Consider the following 24473-nt stretch of genomic DNA (forward strand, 5'->3'; position numbering starts at 1 on the left):
TCTCTCCGTGCCTCTCTCTTTCTCTCTGTCTCTCATTAATAAGTAAATAAAATCTTAAAAAAAAAAAAAAGAATGCATACAACTCAACAACAACAAATAAGCGAATACTCTGCTTTTAAAAAGGGCAGAAGAATCAACTAGTCATTTTTCCTCCAAAGAAGACATCCCAGTGGCCAGCAGACCCATGAAAGGGTACCCACCAATCAGAGAAAAGCAAATCAAAACCGCACCTATAGGGGCACCTGGGTGGCTCAGTGGATTAAAGCCTCTGCCTTCAGCTCCCATCATGATCTCAGGGTCCTGGGATGGAGCCTGCATCTGGCTCTCTGCTCAGCAGGGAGCCTGCTTCCTCCTTTCTCTGCCTGCCTCTCTGCCTACTTGTGATCTCTGTCTGTCAAATAAATAAATAAGATCTTAAAAAAAAAACAAACCTGTAAAAATGGCTATCAATCAAGAAGACAGGCAGTAACAAGCGTTGGTGAGGATATAGAGAAGAGGGGGATCCTTATGCACTGTTGGTGGGAAGGTAAACCGGTCCGACCATTTTGGAGAATAGTCTAGAGTTTCGTCAGAAAGCTCACGATAGAACTACCATGTGATCTAGCAATCCCACTCCTGGATGAATATCCAAAGGAAATTAAAGCGGGTTATCAAAAATATATCTATACTCCCATGTTACTGCAGCATTTTTTTAAGATTTTATTTTTTTTTAAGACTGAATTTATTTATTTGAAAAAGAGAGAGTGCACAAGCGGCGGGGGATGGCAGGTAGGGGAGAAGCAGTCTCCCTGTTGAGCAAGGAACCCAATGTGGGGCTCGATCCCAGGACCCTGGGATCATGACCCGAGCCCAAGGCAGCCACTTAACCGACTGAGCCACCCAGGAACCCCTAAGATTTTATACTTATTTATTAGAGAAAGTGTGTGTAAGAGAGTGGGGCCAAGGGGAAGAGGGAGAGAGAAAATCCCAAGCAGACTCCCATTGAGTGAGGAGCCTACACGGCTCCATCCTAGACCCTGAGATCATGCCTTGAGCCAAAACCAAGAGTCAGATGCCTAACGACCTGAGCCACCCAGGAGCCCCACTGCAGTATAATTTACGATTGTTAAGATATGTAAACAACCTAAGTGTCCGTCAATGGGTAGATGGATAATGGAGATATTGTATACACATCTACAATGACCTATTTAAAGATTTTATTTATTTATTTGACAGAGAGAGAGAGAGAGATCACAAGTAGGCAGAGAGGTAAGCAGAGAGATGGGGGGAGGGGGAATCAGGTTCCTCGCTGAGCAGAGAACCCGAAGCAGGGCTCGATCCCAGGACCCTGAGATCATGACCTGAGTTGAAGGCAGAGGCTTGACCCACTGAGCCACCCCGGTGCCCCTACAATGACCTACCTTTAAGCCATGAGGAGAAAAAGGAAATTCTGCCATTTGCAACAGCAGGGATGGACCTCAAAGATATTAGGCTAAAGGAAATACATCAGAGGGGGAAACACATTCATGGTATCTTCTAGGTGGGATCTAGAGACAGCAACAAAACTGACTCCAAAAAGCAGAGTGAAATGCTGGCTGCCAGGGCCAGGAGCGGGGGCATGGGAGAGGCGTTGTTCGAGGGTACATACCAGCAACTGGAAGATAAATGAGTCCCGGAGCTGGAAGACATGGTGCAGGGATTACAGACAACCAAACCGGACGATAAACAGTAAGTCTGGTTAGAATCTAGGTCTCCATTATTCCCACCTCTAGAGGAAATGATAAGTCCGGGATGTGACAGAGGTGTTAGCTAGCATTACTGGCAATCACACTGCAACATAAATGTATCCAATCAGTACATTGTACACCTGAAACTTACACCACATCATATGTCAATTACATCTCAATACAAAAAAATGTCCTGTTTCCCTCCCTTGCCCCACTTTGCCCTTGTTGCTCCTTCTGGTTGGAGGACCCTTTCTCCTTCCTTCCCACCCTCAGGATAAGAAGCCACCCTGATGACGGGTACAGCCCCCACCTCTGACTTTCCCTCCTGGCTTTCTGTGATTTAATGGTCTCTTCCCCCATCGTCCCTCCCCCATCCCTGGCAAATGCTCACCACGTTCCCCTCATGCAGAGGACTGTGCCAGCACTTAGTAGGTGGTCCCTAAATGTGGGTGGGTGGGTGGGTGAGTGAATGGGTGACACATATGCATCTCAGAAGGGTTGCTGGGAAGGCGGGTGGCTGGGGGTGTGGAGGGCACGAATCTGCAGAGACTTCGGGCGGCAGCTTTCTCCAGACCACATCCAGGGGCAGATGCAGACAGGTGGAGTCATGCCCGAGGTGCCCAGAAGTACAAGGTCAGGGGCAGGAAGAGACGGACAGCAGGGATGCAGCGGGAGCTGGGAGGCTAGGCGGCCAGGAAGCTGCGGTTGGAGAACCGAGGTGCATTGTTCTGGGGGATGACTGAGTCCCGGATGTGGCGGTAGTGCAGGGTGGGAAGGGATGAAGAGGTCCAGGAGGTCATGAGGCAGGTCACACGGGCCCTGTGACGCCCGCAGGAGGATGCAGTCCTGCAGAATTCAATGGGTGACCCAGAGACGTGGCTGGGAGGAGGGAAGATGGCTCCCTGAGGTGGGTGGTGTGGCCTCAGGGACTGAGTTCAGTGGAGCAGGGAGTAGGAGGCAGGGGGGTCTGGAGCCTCCGCAGGGGAGTGAGGAGGTTGCCAAGAATGAGCCCTTGCCCCTTCTAAAACCCGGGGCCTGGGTGGACACTAGGGTCTGTGACCCATAGAACCCTTTTTCCCTTGAGGCGCTAAGGAAAGAAATGACTCGGCCAAGTGCACTGGACTGGCCGACAGCCACGTCTCCTCCAACCCTGATGGCCAAGAACCCAGGACAAGCCAGGGAGGAAGAAACTGGGGAAGGGCCCTCTCTCCCTAGAGCAGCCCCCCAGGGTGTCCCCTGAGCTGGGTACCTGATCTTCTCTGGCATTAGTGTGGGAAACCCCAGCATGACACCGTCACGGAGCGTACTACTAGAGAATAAGCGGAGTAGGACGGGCACTGGCTAAAAACGGGGTGGCAGGGGCCAGAGGAACAGAACATCTGGGACACCAGAGCACACCTTTAGGGGCAAGAAAGAGGAGGTGCCCCAGGCCGGATGGCTCTTATGGAGAGCGACAGGGCGGGAGGGGGTTAGCTGTCCCGACATCAGGAAGAGGGCAGGCCCACAAGTCTTCTGAATGGAGACAGGGAAGATGGGTGACTTCTGAAGGCACCAGGAGGCTCTGAGACGCAGCCTCTCGACGCTCTGGCTGGAGAGCCCGCCGTCTGCTGGGGCCCCGCATGGCAGGGGGAGAAGCTCACAGGCAGTAGGAGGCATTCCCATGCCCTGAGTGCGTGTGTTTGATCCAAGGGTAAAGGTCCCTAAGGTGGGCTTCTCTGCTCTCCGGGGCATGGGGAGGACAAGGCTTGCCAAACAGCCACTGTCTCAGGCCAACTCAGAACTTACTGGGTTTTGTTTTGTTTTGTTTTGTTTAAATCTCCCACCAGAAGGTCCCCAAGAGGAAATCAAGCAGCATGTTTGAAGAAGCAACCAGAAAGCAAAGAGAAGGTGGCCGGGGAACAGACATGCTGTTCCAGAGAGCCCATGCTCTGCCCTCCGTAGGGGAAATACCAGCACCTGTATGTCCCAGAACCCCCCACAGCGTGACTCGAGTTCTTGCCCAGCAGCGTCCTAGATGCTGACTTCCCATGAGAGTGCAGCCTTTCTCTGGGTCTCAGTTCAGGCCCATAAAAGAGGTTACGGTACAGCTTAGGGTCCCAGAGTTACTTAATTAAAGTCCTTGTGAACCAAGTGGTTCAGTCGGTTGGGCGTCTGCCTTCAGCTCGGTCATGATCCCGGGGTCCTGGGATGGAGCCCAATGTCAGGCTCCCTGCTCAGTAGGGAATCTGCTTCTCCCTCTCCCTCTGCCCCGTCTCCCTACCTCCCCACCCTCTACACCTCCCCCTACTGACGCTGGCACAGGCACTTTCTCTCTTTCTCTTTAAAAAAAAAATTCTTGTACACATGGACTCTTTCTGTGGACTGTTGGTGACTTTCAATTTAATTTTATTATTTTTTAAAGATTTATTTATTTGAGAGAGAGAAAGAGAATGAGCAGGAGGGGCAGAGGGAGAGGGAGAGAGACTCCCAAGCAGACTCCGCACTGAGCGGGGAGCCCAACACGGGGCTCCATCCCGTGACCTCGAGACCAAGACCAGAGCCAAAGCCAAGAGTCAAATGCTCAACGGACTGAGCCACCCAGGCGCCCCAGTAACTTTAAATTTTAAATTGCTTTATTTAAAATGAATTCATTTCAGAACATTTTTGTGGAGAGGTCCTGGTTAGCTTAGTTCAAAACCTGACGTTATGGCACCCAATGCTTAACGGTATTATTCTAACCTTATTAAAAGCAAAAAGGAAACGTATTTACCTTTAAATGCGAAAATAATATCATTTCCTTTTTTTTCCAAAAGTGAAGACACAGAGGATGCGCAGACGAATGTCCCAAGCTGAGTAATGAGCGATGCGGGTCTTGTTAGCATTCCCACACGGGGAGGCCAGAGGAAGCGGTGGCAGCATGCCAGGGCTCCCCAGATCGGCGGATATGCCCAGACACCCCGCAGGAAAACCACCTCCGGCTCAGTCCAGATGCGGGGCTGGGATGTGTCGGAAAATGCTCCTGGACACAAGAGCTCCAGGTACTTAAGCCAGAGGCTCCCTGATTAGATTCAGGTGCTGGCAGAGGATAGGGGCAGGGACAGGGAGGCCCGTTTGTGGGCAGCGGCATGGCTCTGCCAGGACCCCAGAGCCCAGATCGTGGGCCAGCTTTCCCTGGATCACTCTGACCCCCTGGGGGGCTGATGACCCCACTTCCTCCCTTGAACCCTGAGACTGGGACTGCCTTTAAGGCGGGCATGGGGGGACCTGGGTAAAGGCCTCCAGCATAGCCTCCCAGGACAGGGAACTGAGTGCGGCCAGCACACCCCTCCCACCCCCATCCAGGCCTCACGCTCTCACTCACTGCCGAGCCCCCAGGAATGAGCCAACATATTCCACACCACCCCCCATGCAACAGTTTTCAGATTCTTTTCTCTCTACTAGGTTTGATTTTTTTGTTCTCATGATGACATTCTGGAATGTTCCTTACAGAAAACAGGAGACAGAAATTCGGATGCCCCAAAACATCTCCTGGGACGCTGTGGGGCAAATCGCGTGACCCCATACTGTGTCCCAAAGAAGGCCGCCCTGGGCCATTCCTCGTTCACCTAATGCCACTTCCCTGGCATGGAATTGACTCTCGGCCATTTTTTAAAACTAAAAGCCTTGGGGATGACAGTCACCACCAGCTGTTGGGAGGTCCCCAAGCGGAGACGTGCCAAGAACCCGGCCAGTGCCCAGCAGAGCAAATGCCCAAGAAACGGAGCCTGCTGCTTTCAGCTGCGGGATGAGGCTCCTGGGAGTCACGGTGACCCCGTGGGCTCCTAAGCAAGGGCTCAGGTCACCCTGGAAATGCTATGAGCCTGGCTGGGCTAGACTCCCCCTCTGTCCCTCTTCCTGTGTGTGCCTGCCCTGGTCACTGCACGTCTCTGAGCCTGTTGTCTCTCCCGCAAGCTATAACAGCAACGTCCCAAACTTCCGTGAGGATTTGCTTCGAGTGCCTGGCGCGGGCTTGGAGCACCGTGGGCGCTTCGTCAAGGTGTGCCGAGTGCGCCCCGGCCTCTAACTCTGCACCTGGAATGGGTCCTGCTGGTCTCTGAGGGGAGGCTGGGGGGTGGGGGAGGGACAGGAGCCAGGGTGGGCTTGCCTCTAAGGCAAGAGACAAGGAAGGAAGGTGGGGGACAGGGTCCTGGGGACAAGGCCAGAGTGGCTACTCCCTCAGGAGGGCGGGAAAGGGACAGGAAGGCATCCTTGCTTACTGAGCACCTACTGTATACCAGATGTTTCCAAATACACAGGCAGCCAGAGTCAGCCCTGTTCCGCAAGGGGGGAGGTGAAGAAGACGGGGTGGGGCGGGGAGGAGGCCACGGCCTGCTCAAGGCCACTTAACACGTGGGCGCAGGAGCACAGTTTGAGTGTCCGTCAGCGGGCAAGGTGGCGCGATGCCCCTGGTCATCGAGTCTGTGAGGGGGCGAACCAATGAGCGTGTTAAGGCGTCCGTGGATGCCGTGGCCCAGGCCCAGCCCACCCTTACCCACCTCTCCACGCCGAGGAGGCTGAAGGTGACGATAATGAAGTTCATTCCATCCCAGCCTCCAAGCTAAAACACAGAGGACTCGCCAAAGCACAGGGCTGAGGCAAATGTGGGGGTGCGAGGCCGCTGTGTCCCCTCTCCCGACGTCTACACACCCCACATGGGCGACCGGGGTCCTCAGCAGAGCCTGTCACCCATCAGAGCTGGCTCGAAGGGTGCCTCCTGGTGGGGTCCCACACGGACCTCTCCCCATGGATCTTCGGCTCTCCACAACAGGGACATGACCTCCAGACTGCACTGAGCCCCCAGAACCTTCGAGGATCAATAGAGGCCTCCAACCCAGAGAAGGGGGAGGGCACCTATTCCTCCCCAAAGAGCTATGCCCCCTCAGACCAGGGGAGCTTCACTGCCAGGCCAGGGGAGCACGCCTGTGCCAGGAGGCCAGGCCTCTTTGAAGAAGTCGAAGGCTGTTCCGAAATTCATGGCAAGTTCACAGGGCAGGGGGCTGGGGGTCCCTGCAAGGCGATCCTTGGCCCAGAAGCATCCCTTCAGGATCTTCCAACACCCGTCTCCCCACCAGTGCCTCCCTAGGTGAGCCCCTGATTGGCTGTGTAGCCTTAGACCAGTGGCTGCCCCTCTCTGGGCCTGGGTCCCGGCTAAGCGCTGTCAGGCTCGGCCCCCGCCCAGCCCCGCCTGGCGCCCGCTCCGCCACTGCCTTCGCCTGGCTCAGCTCCAGACAGCAGGGCACGGCTGTCACATGCTGAACCACGTGACAGGCAGCGGCTGGGGGCTCCATCCCACGGGGAGGACGGGGGCCTCTGCAGCCCCTTCCCCCTGTCCCAGAGGGCTGAAGCCTCCAGGGGAGCCCGAGCAGGTGTGGGCCAGGAGACCTCTCCTGCCCCTCAGGTAGGCAGGGGCCGCGGGAGGGCCGGGGTGGCGAGAAGCATCTCCCAGGTGCCGGGGTGGCCCAGAGGCCCCAGGCCAGGATACCAGGCAGACACCCGGGGCACCAAGACAGAGGGGTAGTGGCGGGCCCAGGGTGGCAGGCACAGGACGAGGGCACAAAGGATGCTCTGCCCCGCACCTGTAACCTGATCACCTGCCTGTCTGACACCAGCGGCTGCTCGGGAACCAGCCCCCTTTGTGGCGCAGGTGTGCGTGGGGCGGGGGCCCTGCTAAGACAGAGGAAGGCCCCCTTGGCACAGCTCAGGCCCCAGAGGAGCAAGCCCACAGGAACCACCGTGGGGACACGTACCATGACAGCTGTCCTAGAGGGCAGAGGGTGGAACGCTACCTTCAGAGGTGGGCGGGGACCTCTCGGGACGGTCGGTCGCGGCCCCTCCGCCCCAGAGCCACCAGCTTCCAGTGTGTGTCCCAGCCCCGCCGTCCGTGCCCTGTGGGGTCAAGTCCGGTCGCCTCTCTGGGGTTCCTGTTTTCTCCTGGTGAAATGGCAGGGCGCAGGTTGACCTGTTCTGAGAGGGGGTCCCAGGTAAGGTGGCATCGATGGACATAGCTGTGGGAGAGCTCGGGAACGGAGGGGTCCGCGGGCTGCGCCCTGACACTGTCTTTCCGGGCTCCCGCCCTCTCTGGATCCCTTCTCTTCATTTTGCACCTGGAAAACCAAGGCTCCCAGGGGCGTGGGGGGTGGGAGGGCGGTGGTGTCGGGGCAGGGCTTCCCTGCTACTCCAGGCAATTGGACGCCACCCCACGTCGTAATTCCCAGGCCCACAGCCCCGGGCTGTCCTCCTCCAAGCTGGGCCTGGGTCTGGTGAGACCTTGGGCTAGATCCCTCAGCTCAGAGCTCCCTGAACACCTGCTGTGTGGCCCCGGCATCGGGCTGGCCCTCTCTGGGCCCTGGCTCCTTCTCTGTGGTCCGGGAGAGGATCCAGAGGCCCCTGAGAGAGAGGTAATGAAATCTCTGCCGGCAGCTTCCAGCCGGCCCAGAGCCAAGGTCAGGCACGAGGCCAGGGCAGCCCCGCCCTAGCGGCCCGCCCAGCCTCGGACATTTCATAACGACCGGGCATTGGGGCAGAGCGGGGACGGCCAGGAGGAAGGGCAGCTTGGCAGGGTCTCAGGTATGCTGTCCCAGGGAGGCGGGGATGAGTCCCCAGCAGCCAGGGCCCGGGACCAGGCTGGTGGGCTTGCTTGGGGACACCAGGCTGGGGGCTGCCTGGGCAGGCCTGGCCACTGGAGGCCACACACACAGGCTGGCTTTGTCTTCCAGGAGCTCCTCTGCCTGCCTGGGGAGAAAGGGGAAGGGGGAAGGAACTTCCTCTGCTCAGACCCAAGAGCTGGAGAGGGAGGGGCTAAGGAGAGGCTCTGGGGCTTTGAGGCTGGTGGCCGGCAGCCATCCTTGTTTTGTCTCTCATTGTCCTCTCTCATTGGGGTCACAGCACATCTTTTCTAGGGCTGAGGGCCGCAGCTCTGGACCTGGCTGCCCCAGGAGGGAATACACCCCCATCCCTGGTGGGGGAAGGGGGCAGGGGATGGGGGCGGGGCAAGCATCCATCTGGCAACACAGAGTTTCTGGGCGCTGCTGCTACGCGAGCTCGGTGCTGGGGCCAGAGTACCCACTAACTATGGCACATCCCGTTCTTGGGAGCGGGCTCTGCCAGGATCCAGGAAAGAGGGATGAGCCAGACTCTGCCCTGCCTGGAGGAGGGGTTGATCATCAGAAGGTCTCAGGGCAACAGGGGAACTCTCCGGGGAACTCTCTGGGGTGGGGTTGGCTCCTCCCACAGGCCAAGGGTTGATCTCCAGTTCCCCCAGCCCCCATTGTAGGGAGGGGACTCTGCCAGAGCTTCTGGAGAGCCCATGAAAAGCCAGGTTCAGGCTCCAAGGGGAGATCAGATTGGAGACCCTGGGGTAGCAGGACTGTGGGGTCATCAAGGCTGGCACTGTGACCTCCACTCTGGCAGCCTGATCGAGGCCCCCCCCCAGACCCTAAGAGCCCCAAGTTGTTTATCTCTCTCACCCCTACGTGGCTCTCAGGTTGATGTCTTTTCCTCCCTCGTGCCCACACTGGGCCAAGGTCTCTCCTTGGGCTCTTCCCCGGGGTCTCCTCCCTGGAGCCCCCTTGGCACAGCTGTCCTTCACAGTCTGTCTGAGTCACGCTCGTTCAGAGCCATGGTCACCGAGCACTCGCAGGGCTCGGCCTCGCACACAACACTGCGTGCCTGAATTCTCCCAACAGCGCCCTGGGGCAGCTATGTACCATCCCCGTTTCTCGGATGGGGCAGGCGAGCTGCATGGGAGCCAAGCAACCCGCTCAGGGGCTCCTAGCTCACAAACAGGCTGCCGGGATTCGAGCCCAGACCTCCGGGCCCCGACGCCATACCGAAGGGGTGTTCTTAGGGAGGCTCTTGGGGTCTCAGTCCATTGAGCATCTAACCCTTGATCTCAGCTCCTGTTCCGATCTCAGGGCTGTGAGTTCAAGCCCCGTGCTGGGCTCCACACTGGGTATGGAGCCTACTTTAAGAAGGAGGGGGGGTTCCATTAGGAGGCTTCCAGGACAGCTCAGGACGTAGAGGCAGTGAGAATGACAGAGGCTGGTTGGGGAGCAGGGGGGGCCGCTCCATGGAGAGCACATCACAGGACGGGCCACCTCGTAGGGCGGGAGGTGGGACAGTAGAGTCCCAGTGATGCTTTGGAGCCAGCAGACCTGCGTGCCCAGATGACTCACCCCCTCCCTGACGCCATGCAATCTGTCTGGGCCTCAGCTTCCCCCAGGGGCGCCGTGCGGACACCCACGTCAGGCTGACCGAGGTCGGCACGTGCGGTCAGTGCCTGCTCATCGTGATAGCTAGAGGAGTCCCTGGGCCAAGGCCTTAAGGGGATGTGGCTCGTCCTCCCCCAGCCTCCAAGCCAAGGGAAACAGGCCTGGCCCTTGTCATCATCTGCTGTCTTGGCCCCTCCTACCCCACCCACTGGCCCCAGGAGCCGCAGGTCAAGAACACATGCAGCACGGCAGGTGGCTGAAGCCGGGCCCCTTAGTGGGCGGCGGACCCTGGGGCCCACCAGCCGCTGGGACCTTGGCAGTCAGCCAGAGGAGGTCCCAAGGGTAAGCAAGGCAGGGACTAGTGGGAGTAATGGGGAGTCAGAGGCAGAGAGCGGGGTGCAACCAGTGCGTCTTCTCACCCTCAAGGGCGGTGCCCAAGTCCAGCCGCGTGCCCCTGCTCCCTGTCCCTGCATCTGCAGTTCAGGCCAGCCCCCTGAGGCGTCCCTCTCCCCAGGGGTCAGGCTGCCATGTAGGGGGATGGAGAGTGGGGGTGGGCAGCCCTCTGTTCCTCCAGATTCCTCCGCATCCTGGTTTCCAGGGTAGAAAAGCGGGGTGGTCTTGGGTCACCTCCTTGCCCTCTCTGTGCCGAGACGTCCCTCTCCTTGTGAGGGAGAAGACGGTGCCCTCAGCAGGCTGTTGTAGGGGTCAAATGTGTCACGCAGGCACAGGAAATGTCATTCAACATCCTTATGAACTTCCACAATATCACATGTTCCCGAGGGGTGGGGGTCGGGTGAGGGGGGAGGTGGGCTCCAAGACCCCAGCCCAGACCCATCCAGGAAGCCCCCCATCTGTGTCCTTTGTGAGGTCACAGACCCAGGCTCCCCCAGGAGGTGGCCTGGGCTCCTGGGCACACCTGGGCGGTACCCAGCTTCCCATCCCCTAATGGGCATCCCGTGATCCCTCTGTCCAGATTGACCAACGTTGGTGGGTGGGGGACAATATTGGGTGAGTCGGCCTCAGTGTTGCCAGGCGAGGCTGCTGGAATGTTCCGTCCAGCACCCCCACAGAGCTCCCCTCCCTCCCCTCGCCCAGAGGTGTGCTGTTCCAGTTACGTGCCTGACATTTTTGTGGGTTCTGCAGACATCGCTTATGAAAAGGCACAGAGCCCTTGGGGGGCAGATGAGGTGGGCGCAGTCTGTACTCCACACCCATCCGCAGGGGTCCGGAGGGGCCCACGAGACAAAACAAGGAGTGGCAGCGGGTGGAGAGAAAGAAACGCTGGCTGGGAATTTAGTGACCCCAGCCGCGGCTGACCTCCAGCCTGTGACATCAGGAGGCCTGATGTCATTTGTTTGTCGGGACGATGGCAAGTGCTGTTATTATTCCCACTTTACAGACAAGGAAATTGAGGCAGAGAGATGAGTGGCCTGCCCAAGGTCATAAGGCCAGAAGGAGGCCGAGCCGCGGGTGACAAGCCCAGATGGCAGCTCTGGAGACCGGGAGGGCCTTGGCACTGCCCGGCGTCCCTTCCTCCGAGAGGCGCATGGGGTCTGGGGGCAAGCCTGGGGCCGAGAAAGGCTCTGAGAATGTCCCCTCTCTGCTACGCTGGCACTGCCTCTGGGTCCCATGGGATCTGTCTTGTGCCCCCAGGCAACTGCTTCGTTCTCCAGACCAGAGCAGGAGGCCTGTGGGGTCAGCCTGCCCCTCCCCCATCATGCCCAGGGCTGCAGCCAGACTCTCGGCACAGAGTGCCCTTCCGGCCGGGCCATTCTATTTGGCTAGAGCAGGCTCAGCTCTTGAGACCATGGATCACTCCAGAAATCTGAGGGCCGTGGGGCAGCCACTTAACAACAGCTGGCAGCTTTGGGCATGCTGACACCTGGCCCTGGGCTCAGAGCTGGACACCGTGGTCTCCTCTTTGAAAAACAGCCTGTCAGCTGGTGGCCGCTAGCGTTACCCTCCCTGACAGATAAGGAGGCTAAGACCTAACTCAGGCAGGGAGGCAAAGAGAGGCCAGCGGGAGAGAGGATGAAACCCCCTCCCCATGTGAAGGAGTAATCAGGGCGAGCTGCCTAGAGGAGGGGTTCACCAAGCTGAGACCTGAAGGGAAGGGAGTCAGAGAGGGCAGGAGGAAAGGGTCCCCACGGGTCCTTGGCACCAGGCCAAGAAGCAAGTACGTCACCCTGCTCCTCTGATGAGTCTCGAGTAAACAGGCGGCGGCCCGGGGGAATGTGGGGACCCCACCTGGACCTCCCGCCCTGGCTGCTGACAGCATGGAGGCATCGGGGGCCCCCTGAGCCCCTGCCGCCTACTGTTCCAGCTCCTCCAACACTGGGGCTGGTGAGAGGGGCAGAGACAGTGGAAGCCACCGCCCAGGTCCCCCAGGTCCCCCAGCCCCACCCCACCCCCTGCTGCCACCAGCCAGCCTGGCTTCCCTAGGCAGTGCCCCCAGGAGAGGGGCAGGAGGCGCAGCGTATTCTGTGTCTGGGTTGTCCCCCAGTGGCGGGGATGGTAGCTGTTGGTGGACTGTCCTCTACTTACCGAACTCTTCCTGGTTACTCCACACAGACCTGGCAGGGATGAGGGCGGCCCCATCTCCATGAGGGGCACCGGAGTGGGAGGGGGGCCATGGCTTGGGGCTCATTTCCGTGTGGCAGGGAGAAATGAGGTTCCCCGGCTTGCCTACCTTTTGGGGCTCTGGGGTAGCTGCTCCCAAGCACCACCCCCTACCCCCCCCCCCCCGCGTGCTCTCCTGCCCCCAGCCCAAGGTCCAGGGCTCTCCCGCCCACTGGCCAAGGGGAAGGGATTGGGGGTCCATCAGAATGTGTGTGTGTGTGTCTGTGTGTGTGTGTGTGCACACGTGTGTAGAGGGGGCAGCCCCGGCCCTCTGGGGTCACGCGGGAGTCCTTGTGGGAGTGTCCGTGAGCCCATAGAGGTACAGCCAGGAGCTCGAGGAGGATGCCCGAGAAGGTGGGGAGCCCCGGCCCACGCTGCCCCCTCCCTGCAGGATGGACCCCTACGCGGACACCCTGCAGCGGCTGCGGGAGGCCTTCAGCACAGGGCGGACGAGGCCCGCCGAGTTCAGGGTGGCGCAGCTCAAGGGCCTCCGCCGCTTCCTGCAGGAAAACAAGCAGCTTCTGCTGGAGGCCTTGGCGCAGGACCTGCACAAGGTGGGCGGGGCCGGGGGTTGGAGGCGGGGCCGGGGGTTGGAGGCGGGGCGGGGGGCCGGGGACACGCGGGATGGGGGCCGGGGACACGCGGAATGGGGGCCGCAGCTTCCTCCCTGAGCAGGGACTAAGGCCATGCAAACCCCACTCCCTTGCCTGTGCCCGCACAGCCTCTTCGCCTTTTCCGCAGCGTCTATCCGCGCATTTACCATCTGCCCCACAACGCCGTACTGAGCACCTACCATGTTCCGGGTCTCCTGTTCTAGGCCAAGGGGGTACAACAGAAAGTGAACCAAAATCCTTGTGCCCAGGGAGCTGGCCTTCCGGAGAGTGGCACAAAACAACAGTAAAGAACTAATTGTATAGTATATTGGATGGTTTCAAGTGCCATGGAGAGACACTCCTGGGGTGAGAGGGGCAAGAGGGCGAACCAGGAGCAGGGCGGTGTTTTACATGTGGGAGTCAGGGGCAGTTTCTCTGAGGAGACCTGCGGGAGGGAGAACTTTGGAGGAAATGGCAGCAGGCACAGCATGTGCAAAGGCCCTGAGGCAGGCGGCCTCTGTGCTTGAGGAGCAGCAAAGAGGCCAGCATACCTGGAGGGGAGTGAGAGATGAAGAGATGCACAAAAGATAGACCCAGGGAGGCGGGTCACACCATGTAGTGCCTCGTGCACCACAGATGAGTTCAGTTTCACTCAGAAGGTTGGGCGTCATTGGCCCCTCTCCAAACCTGCAGGCCTGAGGGCTCGGCTCCTCCCAATTTCAGTAGCAGCCCAGCAATGCATTTGCTTCTGGACAACCTCCCATTGCCTCAGCCGACAGGGCCCAACCGCTTGGCTGCTCGTGCCCCAGGGGGTCCTTCTCTGGACAAAATGTCCTCTGCACCTGCCACCAAGGCCACGGTGTCCAGACCCACCCCCAGGCTCCCCTGGCCCCTCAACGCCTGGAACTCCTCACGGCCAGGCCTATGCCTCTTTGCCGCCGGGTGAGGTGCCACCCTTGCAGTGGGCCTGCAGGTTCCACCCAAGTCACGATAGAGACCCCGGGGCCAGCGGAGCCGGGGTCCTTCAGTAGCTTCCTTGGGTAGCTCCCGACTTACAGACACGCTGCCAAGTGTCCGCCCTGTCCCCAGAGCAGTCATGGACTTTGAGACTAGTGCCTCAGGGCATCCAGGGTCATCCCTTGGGGACAGCAAAGTGTGTCCACAAGGACTTACCTTGAGGATGTGGCTTCCTGGTGATGCCTGCTCCCTTTCTCAGTGTCCACAAACCTGCCCTTAACTGTGATGCCCCGGGACTGTAGCCAGTTGAGGCCCAGGCTTCCTTGTCAGCAGTTTCGGGAACCATCTGTTTTCCCATGAACCTATGAAACCAGGGTTCTCTCCTCGACAGTCCTCACCCCTGCAGCCCGGTGCCATCACCTCACCCAGTCTGCTTCTTGCTAACTAGGAACACAGCAAGCCGGCGCCCACCTCAGAGCCTGGAATTTTCTGTCTCCACGTATCCGCGGGCTCACCCCCTCCCAGTTCTCACCGCTCAAAGGTCACCAAGGCCGGCACTGATAATCTTGTATAAAGCAGAGTACACACACACACACACACACACATACATGAGCACACACACAGGTGCGCACACACGCATTCGCGGATGCCCATGCACTCCCGTGCACGTGCCCGTGCACAGCCCCCAACACACACACACACACACACACGCACACGCACACGCACACACACACACACACAATGCGCGCACACCACACACTCCAGCAGTCTCTGTTCCCTGTCCCCTGTTTCACTCCCATGGCCCTGGTCACATCGGTGTTCTCCGTGTCACAGCGGCTGTCCCCCTCCGACGTCCGCTCTGCGGGGCAGGCTCTCTGGGCCCAGTGCTGTCTCACCCTGCTGCATTCCTGGCACAGGAGGGACTCCCGAGGGCTGGAAGCCCTCAGTGAACACGGAGTGCGTGAATGAAGGAGCCGACTGGGGTCCCCCAGCCCGAACCCTGCCGCTGTCTCTCCCCTGCAGTCAACCTTCGAGGCAGAGGTGTCTGAGATCAGAATCAGCGAGAGCGAGATTGACTTGGCCCTCAGGAATCTGAGGTCCTGGAGGAAGGATGAGAAAGTGCCCAAGAATCTGGTGAGCTGGCCCGGGGGGGGAGAGGGCACACGGACAGCCTCGCCCGCTGGAGGGTGGCACAGAGGGCCTGGGAGTCTCAAGGCCCCACCACTCACCACCGCCCTGGCCCTGGGGCCCAGGCCACGCAGCTGGACTCGGCCTTCATCCGGAAGGAGCCCTTCGGCCTGGTGCTCATCATCGCCCCCTGGAACTACCCGGTGAACCTGACCCTGGTGCCCCTGGTGGGTGCCATCGCTGCAGGTAAGAGCAGTTTGGCCCTTCCCGCTGCCCACTGTCCCCGCTGTCCCCACCCTCAGGCCCCCCGGTGGCCCACAGAGCCTGTGAGCGGGGAGCTGGCCACGAGGGGCTAAGAAAAGCCGGTTCCCGCCTGGCCCAGCATCCTGGGGTGGTGGGGCCTCGGCCCGTCAGTCACCTCTCAGCCTCATGCTTCTCCTGAGAGCAGAGCGAGGCCGGGCACCAGGGGCAAGGGCTGAGCGGAGGCGGGAGAGGCCGGCCCTCTCCCAGCGCTGCCCCTGCCCTGCCCCGCAGGGAACTGCGTGGTGCTGAAGCCTTCGGAGTTCAGCCGGAGCACAGAGAAGGTCCTGGCTGAGGTCCTGCCCCGATACCTGGACCAGGTGAGCCGGGCATGGAGTGGGCCCAGCAGCTGCACTGGGGTTCCGCAGGACCTGAGTTCCAGCCTCAGTCCTGCCTCCTTTGGGGTGTGCAGCCATGGCTGGGTCGCTGCCCTCTTTGCTGCCATCGAGTGAAACAGAGAGCCAGTGCGTTCTCGGGACCGTGGCCCCGGAACCTGCCATCTGTCTTCTGGAGCCTGCCAGAGCCTGTCTTCTGGGCAGCCCTGACCACACCCCCACCCTGCCTGCTGCCTGTGCACCCCTCAACCCCAGCCGGGCCCTAACCTCACACCTTCCAGGCTGGGACTGCGGGGGACACCGGGCAGCTCCCTGCTCCCATCTGGCCCATCTAGGTCCCTGGAATCTGTGGGTCAGGCCCAGCAAGGGGGGTGGGCACACAGGGAGGTAGCCCCCTGCGTTCCCCAGGCTGGGGTCCCAGAGGGAGCCGTCTGCCACCCCGCCTTGCAGAGCTGCTTTGCCGTGGTGCTGGGAGGGCCCCAGGAGACCGGGCAGCTGCTGGAGCACAAGTTCGACTACATCTTCTTCACGGGTGAGGCCAGGGTGCCCGCGGCGTGCAGGGCTTGGGGGGCTCCGCATCGGGATGGTCGAGCGCAGCCACCCCCTCAGGGTGCTTGTCCCCAACCCTGGGAGAGGCCAAGGGACCCATGCGCACAGACAGCCAGGAAGGAAGCAGGCTGGCTCCAGGACAAGCTTGCTCTGTGCTCCTTGAGCAGGCTGGGGAGCAGCCCTGGCCCCTGGGACCCTCCAGGCCCCTTCCCTGGTCACGGTCTCATGACAGCCTCTGCCCGTGCTGAGCTCCCACTGTGACAGGCTCCCCCCTGGAGACCTTATATACCACCCACTGGTCTCAAGACCTTATACATGACCCTACTGACCCAGGGCCCTGTGGCGGGCTGGGCAGATGAGGCTTTGGAGGACAAGGTAATGACGAGCCCTGGCACCCAGCTGGGGTCACTTCGGGGACCGGGATTGGGGAGGCTGGATTTTCCTCCCAGGCCCTCAGTGAGAATCGTTCTCTGCGGTGCTCTGCCATCTCCCTGGCACGTGCCCATGAGGCCCAGACACCACCTGGCTTCAGGTGACAGGATCGGGGTGTGTTGGGGGGGTCCTATAAGGGTCACAGAGCCGGAGAGGCAGGGAGCCGTGTTCCCTGGCCGAGGTTCTGGAGGAGAGAGAAAGCAGACGGGGCGGAGAGCCGCTTCGGAGGCCTCCTGCTCACTGGCCTCGTGCCTGTACACCTTGTCCATGCCAGAGCAGGGGGAGTGTGGTCTCTGCCTTTCTCCCCACAAACCCGGCCACAAGCCCAGGACAGGGCCCACGGGCCCCCACCTTGGCGGCCAGGGAGCCTGCTACAGAAGCAGGGGGCGGAGTCCTCAGCTGGTCCTGTAGATTCCTGGTGGCTGGGGTGGGGGGGACACGGGGAGGGGGTGGTCCGCCTTCCACCATCGCACCTGGCAGCTCGGCGGGCTTTGGGCCTTTGACTCGGGCCAGGAACCTGGGCAGCCTGCGCAGAGGCTGGGAGACTGACCAGGACCTAGTCTGCCATGAGCCCCTGACTCCTGCAGGACTGTCCTTGTCTGACGACAGTCACAGATCTGTCTTGAGGGTATGTGAACTTGTGGAAGGCTTTGTCACAGCCCGTGGCCAGGCGAAGCATCCATTCACTTGCTCGCTGTTTTCTGAGGGAACATGCCCTGTCCAGACGCCGTCCTAGCCTTGCGATAAAGCGAGGGCTGAGGAGACAGAGCCTCCCTGCCGGCGGAGCTCATGCTGTAACAAGGGGACAGGGGACAGAGAATTGAACAGCGGGCCCTTGGAAGGGACTCTGGCAGGGAAGCGTGACAGGATTCAACAGACAAGGGGAGCCTCATAGACAAGGAGATGTTTCTGAAAGACAGGAAGCCCTGAGGGAGGTGAGGACAGGTGAGGGGCTGTGGGGGGGGCCTGGAGCAGGGTGGGCCGGGGGGAAAGGGCAGGGAAGCTGGGCCAGGCTAGAGCAGGGACATCAGACTCCCAGGTGGTGGCCGGAGAGGGCCATCCCAGCAAAAAATGGCAGCACAGGACCCTGGGCCAGGCATGGGCAGGGACATCTTGGATACAGGGAACTTTCGGTGAGGGGGAGGTGGGATGGAGGGGACTGTGGGACCCTGGAGCTGGGCGGGTGGCCACTTCAGCCAAAGGCCGGGAGCAGAGGGAAGGGGGGGTGGTTAGGGTGGTGTAGCCGCCAGGTTACGTCAGAGAGAAAGACCCAAACGGCAGCCCTTGGAGCTGGACTCTGGCTTTGGACCAGAGCAGTCTCTGCCAGTTCTGGAGACTGGAGAGGTAGGGGGGATGGAGCGTGGCAGGCCGGCAAGAGTCACTGGCGGGGGGGCACCTGGCTGGCTCAGTCGTTAAGCATCTGCCTTCCACTGAGATCATGATCCCAGAGTCCTGGGATCAAGCCCCACATCAGGCTCCCTGCTCAGTGGGGGTCTGCTTCTCCCTCTCCCTCTGCCCCCCGCCACCTGTGTTCCCTTTTTTGCTGTGTCTCTCTCTGTCAAGTAAATAAATAAATCTTTAAAATTAAAAAAAAAAATCACTGGCAGAGGGAGCCCGGGATCAGAAGCAGGGCAAGGGGCTCCTGAATTTCTAACAAGGCAGGTCAAGAGAGGGAGCCAGGGACCTGGCTTGCGCTCTGTGCAGACCCCTCCATGGATCCCGCGTGGCTGGGCTGGCCGAGGCTGTAAGCAAGGTGCTGGTGCAGACACCGGCAGGGGAGGGCCAGGGGAGGGCTGGCATCCTCCAACTCCACCACCTCTCCAGGGAGGTCAGGCCAGGGCGTGAACTCCCCCGCCAGGGGTCCCAGCCCACAAGCGGAGGCCGTCTCACCTGGCTGAGGTGACTGAGGGTCACCCTGGTTTCTTTCCACTGCCCAGGGAGCCCCCGTGTGGGCAGGATCGTCATGGCCGCCGCCGCCAAGCACCTGACGCCCGTCACGCTGGAGCTGGGGGGCAAGAACCCCTGCTACGTGGACGACGACTGCGACCCCCAGACCGTGGCCAACCGCGTGGCCTTTTTCCGCTACTTCAACAGCGGCCAGACCTGCGTGGCCCCCGACTACGTCCTGTGCAGCCCGGACACGCAGGAGCGGCTGCTGCCCGCCCTGCAGAGCGCCATCACCCGCTTCTACGGCGACGACCCCCAGAGCTGCCCGAGCCTGGGCCGCATCATCAGCGACAAGCACTTCCAGCGGCTCCGGGGCCTGCTGGGCTGCGGCCGCGTGGCCATCGGCGGCCAGAGCGACGAGAGCGAGCGCTACATCGGTGAGCGCGTCCTGTCGCCGCGCGGTCGCCGGGCGGAGGCCCTCCCAGGACGCGGGTCGCGCGTGGGCCTCGAGCCTGGGCCGCGAGTCCGGGCCCCGCCCTCGACACCCAGTAGCCCCGCCCCGACCCCTCGTCGCCCCGCCCCGCCTCGAGGCTCCCAGGGCCCCGCGATCTAGCCCAGCCTGGACTCCTGCCTCCCCCACCTCTGCTCCACCTCGGCCCCCGCCCGGGCTGGACAACCCCTCGCCGTCCTTCCTGGGGGCCGCGGGGACGCTCTCTTCCCCGGAAGGTCCCTGAGGCCCGCCCGTGGCCCACCCCCACCCCCGTCCCGCCCCTGCGCTGAGGGGTCCCTCGTGCCCGCAGCCCCCACGGTGCTGGTGGACGTGCAGGAGACGGAGCCGGTGATGCAGGAGGAGATCTTCGGCCCCATCCTGCCCATCATGAACGTGAGGAGCCTGGACGAGGCCATCGACTTCATCAACCGTCGGGAAAAGCCCCTGGCCCTGTATGCCTTCTCCAACAGCAACCAGGTGGGGGACCCAGGGGGCCCTGGGTGGGGGGCCCAGGCAGGGGGGGCTGGACAGAGATGGGGTCAGGGGCCAGCAGTGGATGGCGGACTGGTGACAGCAGAAGGGGAGATGGCTCCAGGATTGGAGTGGACCAAGGGGCCTGGAGGGAGGGTTGGGTGTCCTGCTTCTCTGGAGAGTCACAGAAATTCTAGGATGGGGCACTCTTGGTTCTGTCACTGTCCTTTCTACCTTTCTACCACTGTCCTTTCTGCCCCCCAACCTAAGCAACAGTCTCCAGGGTTCATGTCCGCGGCTCCATCAGCACCCCGCTCTGTCTTCCTCATCATCTCTGCTGGCTGTCAAATGTCCCCTTCCAGTGCTGGGCACACACGGAATGGCGTGGAATGACTAGGGGAGAATGAAGGACCAGAACATGCAGGAGGGACAGTGAACCCCAGCCCCCTGCCCTGCTCAGCCCCTGGGGGCATCCTGGGAGCCTCAAGGGCAAAGGGCAGGCGTCTACAGCTCAGGGCACACCTTCCTCTCTCACACAGCTCTTAAGGAGATCCCTCGCAGATTGGACAGTGTGGGTTTTTTCCTTTTTTAAGATTTTATTTATTTATTTGAAGAGAGAGAGCATGAACAAGGGGGAGGGGCAGAGGGAGAGGGAGAAGCAGGCTCCCTGCTCAGCAGGAGCCCCGATGCAGGGCTCAATCCCAGGACCCTGGGATCATGATCTGAACCAAAGGCAGACGCTTAACCGACTGAGCCACGCAGGTGCCCACGCAGTATGTTTTCAGTAAACTCTTTATTTTGGAATAATTTTTTACTTTACAGAAGACAGAGAGAGTCCAGGGAGTCCCAATATAACCCGCTACCAGTTTCCCCCATTTAAGGGCCCTTGTGTTCAACAAAACGAAGAGATGGTGCTTGGTCGGTTACTGTTAACAACACTCCAAATTCGATTTGAGCTTCACAATTTTCTTTCAGCCCAAAGAGCCCAGCGAAAGCCCTACATTGCCTTAGTTGCTGGTCCTCTTGTCTGTCACCACCACTCAGCTTGAGAGGCGCTAACCAGGTCCCTTGCAGCATGTCCCCAACCTCGGTGGTCTGGAGTTTATCTCATAAAAGATTACCACGGAGGCGAGGGCTGGCCTCCGAGCTCCTATCAGGGATAGGGATCCACACATCACTGGTGAGGCCAAGGTCTCGGCTGCCAGGGGTCTCCACCAAGAGACCGACCTCTTGAGAGCAAGTCTCGAAGTCGAGCCCCCCTTCCATGGGATTGAGCGCCACCTGCTGAAGGCGGACACCTACTTCCATCCCCTAGAATCAGTAAGAACGATTTGGCTCTTGAATCATTTCTATCAGCAGGGACTCCCGTACACCTGTTTCATTCTCCAGGTCACAATGCAACACTGCCTTGTGTCCTTGCTCAGGATGTCCCTCTTCGGGCACTGGGAGCTGCTGTGTCCTTCAGTGTGGCTCCCCCCCCCCATCCTTTTGTTTTCCAACCACTTCCTTCCTTTCAGGGTTCACGAGCTGCTTCGGCTCATCCCGTGTTTCCCTTGCCCAGCCCGAGTCAGTCATTCCTCCAAGGAGCCTTGCTCTATCTGGATAATAGTAACTTCAGAAAATTGACAACCCGCGTTTTTTGGAAAGGGGTCAATTTTCTCAATGCCCAGCACTGACTGGCCCCGGGGACCCATGGCCGCCCCCAACACGGTGACAACCCTGCTCCCTCTTGTGTCACAATTATTACTCACCTCCACGTGATTTCTGAGCCCTGTGATGGGGCGGTTCCCTCTCACCACGCAGACCAGCCGTTAGCTCAGGATCACATGTCATAACTAAATATAGCCGAGTTTTCTGGCAATGACTATAGTGTTTACTGATCATTTCCCCCTCATTCTTCCAAAAAACCTATAGGTTAAAGAGAAAAAAGGCTTCTTGGGGCACCTGAGTGGCTCAGTCCTTAAGCGTATGCCTTCAGCTCAGGTCATGATCCCGGGGTCCTGGGATCGAGCCCCGCATTGGGCTCCTGCTCCTCCCTCTCCCACTCCCCCTGCTTGTGTTCTCTCAGTGCCTCTGTCAAATAAATAAATAAAATCTAAAAAAAAAAAAAAAAAAAAGAGAGAGAGAGAGAGAAAGGGGCTTCTTTAAGTAAAGCAAGGGCCACGTTCATGTTCCTAAAATGCACACCTGGCTTCATCACCCCATCTCAAGGTCCTCCCTGTGCTGCACACTGCACAGCCCAGCCCCTGGGTCTCTGCACCTGCCCTTCACTCTGCCTGGGGGGACCCCTTCCCCTGAGACGCAGCAGTGGCATCACGTCCCTCCCTTGGGACGCTTCCCTGACTACCTGGCATTTCACCTTGAACTCTCCAGGTCCCCAGGGGACCGCTGAGCTTCCTGCCTCCCTCTTGGCCCTGCGTCTGTGTCACCAGCCCTCTTGCAAGGGCCACGCTCGAGCAGCTGCACCGGAAACATGTCCAGACTTGGGGACTCGGGGGCAGGCTTCGACACAACCACACCCCCCCACCTGTGACATTCCCAGGGTGGCCAGACTCTTCCACCCTGCGGGGTCCTGCGGGCTGGCCTCTGGCTGCCCCGCCACAGGGCCTCATGGCTGTTCCCCTCCCTACCAGGTGGTCAAGCGAGTACTAGCCCAGACCAGCAGCGGGGGCTTCTGCGGGAATGATGGTTTCATGCACATGACCCTCGCCAGCTTGCCTTTCGGAGGAGTGGGTAAGTGCTGGCAGAGCCCCGCCTTCTCTCACCGTTACTGGACTGAGGGCACCCCTGCCTCCATCCTGCAAAAACCTTCCAGACCTGCCCCTGCATGTACATATGGATGGGGACCCATAAGGACACCATTTGGGGTTCTGGTATGGGGGCCAGCAGTGGTGCCTGGTCCTGGAGGCCCACACAGACCCGGCGTCCGCACTCAGTCCACCCCCACCCCCGGACAATTTGCCAGGCCCTCTGGACAGTGGCTTGGGTGCCTAGTGTGGGCAGGTGCCCATCTCTGGCTCTCCCATGCCACTGAAGAAGCGGTGGGATCAGAGAGGGTCATGGCTACCCCATATCACACAGACGGCCCATTTCGCAGATGGGGAAACCAAGGTCCTACTGCGTGTGACCGACCGGCAGAGCCCAGGTGTGTCTGACAGCCTCCCGCTGGCCGCTGCGGGGCTGACTGGCGTGTCCCATGTCGCCCTGCAGGTGCCAGTGGGATGGGCAGCTACCATGGCAAGTTCTCCTTCGACACCTTCTCCCACCACCGCGCCTGTCTGCTGCGCCACCCCGGGCTGGAGAAGATCTACTCCATCCGCTACCCGCCCTACTCGCCTCGCAACTTGAGGATGCTGCTGGTGGCCATGGAGGGTCGCAGCTGCAGCTGTACCCTGCTCTGAGCCCGGCTCACACCTGTGAGTCTGCTGCCCCTGCCGCCTGCGGCTAGGGCAGATGTGGCCTGGCGCACACACCCAGGGGGGAAAAGACCACAGCCCAGACCAGGGCATGCCCTGCTCCCTCCTGGGGCTTCTCTCTGGGAGCCCTCAGCCTGCTGCCTTCCAGCTTCCCTCAGCTGACCCCAACTAGGACGGACCAAGGCGAGGGAGCCTGGAAGACTATGCGGTAACCTGCCCCCGGTACCCACACTAGCCACCTGAGTCCTGGGGGAGGCCGGCAGGTGTGGACACTTCTGAGCCACCCCCCTTCACAACCAGCACCTCCGGACATCACTGTGGGGATTACATTTTGGAGTTTAATAATAAATGAGTCATTCATCCCAAGCTCCTGTCTCCTCCTTTGGGCGGTGTCAGTCTTTCTCCCCTCAGGCCTTCTTGGGAGTTCTGAGCACCTTCCTGTCCCCCCAGTGGCTGGCCCTGGGTGCCTTCCCCTTACCACGTCCCACACCAGAGTCACCCTCTCCTGCTCATCCTCCTGGGCCCTGATGCCATGGAATCATCCCTTACCCACTCAGCCACCAAACCAAAGCCCTGGGGCCCCCGGCTCAACATCCCTTCTCGCCTCCCAAGTCCCACCTCTGAGCAAGTCCTGATGGTGCTATAAAGCTGCAGAACTTGCAATCCACAGACCTGGCCGCCATGACCAGGGCCATCTGTCACCTCTCCTTTCCCCACAGGCCTGAGCTCAGGGCACTCCCTGATCTTCCCAAAGCTCACCCCGGCCATGCCACCCCGCCGCCCAGCCTGAGCCCCTCAGTGGCTCCCTGTGGCCCGGAAGTCAGGACCCACATGAATCCTTGGGGGACTCCTCCACAGCGCTGGGTCCCTGTCGTCCTTCTCCAGAGGACCTCTGCACGCACGCCCCGCATGCCTGCCCTGCCCTTGGCCGGCCCTACTCCTCGGAGTCAGCTGGGACATCGTACCATCCGAGAAGCCTTGCGAGAACGCCTCCCCCTCCCCAGCCCACCACCAACACACAGGAGTCCCCAAGGGCCTTCTCCGTGCCTGCCACCCACGGGGTCCCTCTGCCCCACGATCGATCCCCTGGGAGGAGACAGTTGGGTGGCCGCTGAGGGACAGGGATCCCGAGTCACACACACCCAGGTAGGACGCAGGCGGCCGCACTGTGCAGCTCTAACGCTTGGGCCAAGTTCCTAAACAAGTCCGTGCCTCAGTTTCCCCATCAATAAAGCGAGAATAATCCTCCACACGCGGCCCCTGGGTCAAGGTTTAGCACCGACCAGGCACGGCTCCCGCGGAATCTTTGCACCGACCACAATTCTCTGCACCGACCACAAATACCCTGCAGCAACCCAGCAA

General features: G+C 60.3%; 1 protein-coding gene and 1 long non-coding RNA gene across 4 annotated transcripts; one reads left to right on the forward strand and one right to left on the reverse strand.

The window, feature by feature from the left end:
• Positions 1-1317: 1317 nt before the first annotated feature.
• Positions 1318-8122, reverse strand: LOC116598620. The gene is made up of 3 exons (XR_004289118.1): positions 8030-8122; positions 4456-7688; positions 1318-2552 (listed from the first exon to the last, which is right to left on the reverse strand). It is a non-coding gene; the product is annotated as an uncharacterized LOC116598620 (long non-coding RNA).
• On the forward strand, positions 6961-23477 carry ALDH3B1 (aldehyde dehydrogenase 3 family member B1). Of its 3 annotated transcripts, none has more exons than XM_032357675.1 (10): positions 6961-7122; positions 12945-13107; positions 15127-15237; positions 15357-15477; positions 15766-15851; positions 16317-16398; positions 18785-19171; positions 19535-19701; positions 22329-22428; positions 22906-23477. In XM_032357675.1, exons 1-10 carry the CDS (start codon positions 6974-6976, stop codon positions 23094-23096), a joined length of 1557 nt encoding a protein of 518 aa, XP_032213566.1. In that variant the 5' UTR covers positions 6961-6973; the 3' UTR covers positions 23097-23477. The 3 variants fall into 3 exon arrangements, with proteins under 3 accessions (XP_032213566.1, XP_032213567.1, XP_032213568.1); XM_032357676.1 differs by lacking the exon at positions 6961-7122 and adding an exon at positions 8212-8291; XM_032357677.1 differs by lacking the exon at positions 6961-7122 and adding an exon at positions 10858-10966.
• The last annotated feature ends 996 nt before the right edge of the window (positions 23478-24473 follow it).

Source organism: Mustela erminea, chromosome 9 (assembly GCF_009829155.1).
Source record: "Mustela erminea isolate mMusErm1 chromosome 9, mMusErm1.Pri, whole genome shotgun sequence".
NCBI lineage: Eukaryota > Metazoa > Chordata > Mammalia > Carnivora > Mustelidae > Mustela > Mustela erminea.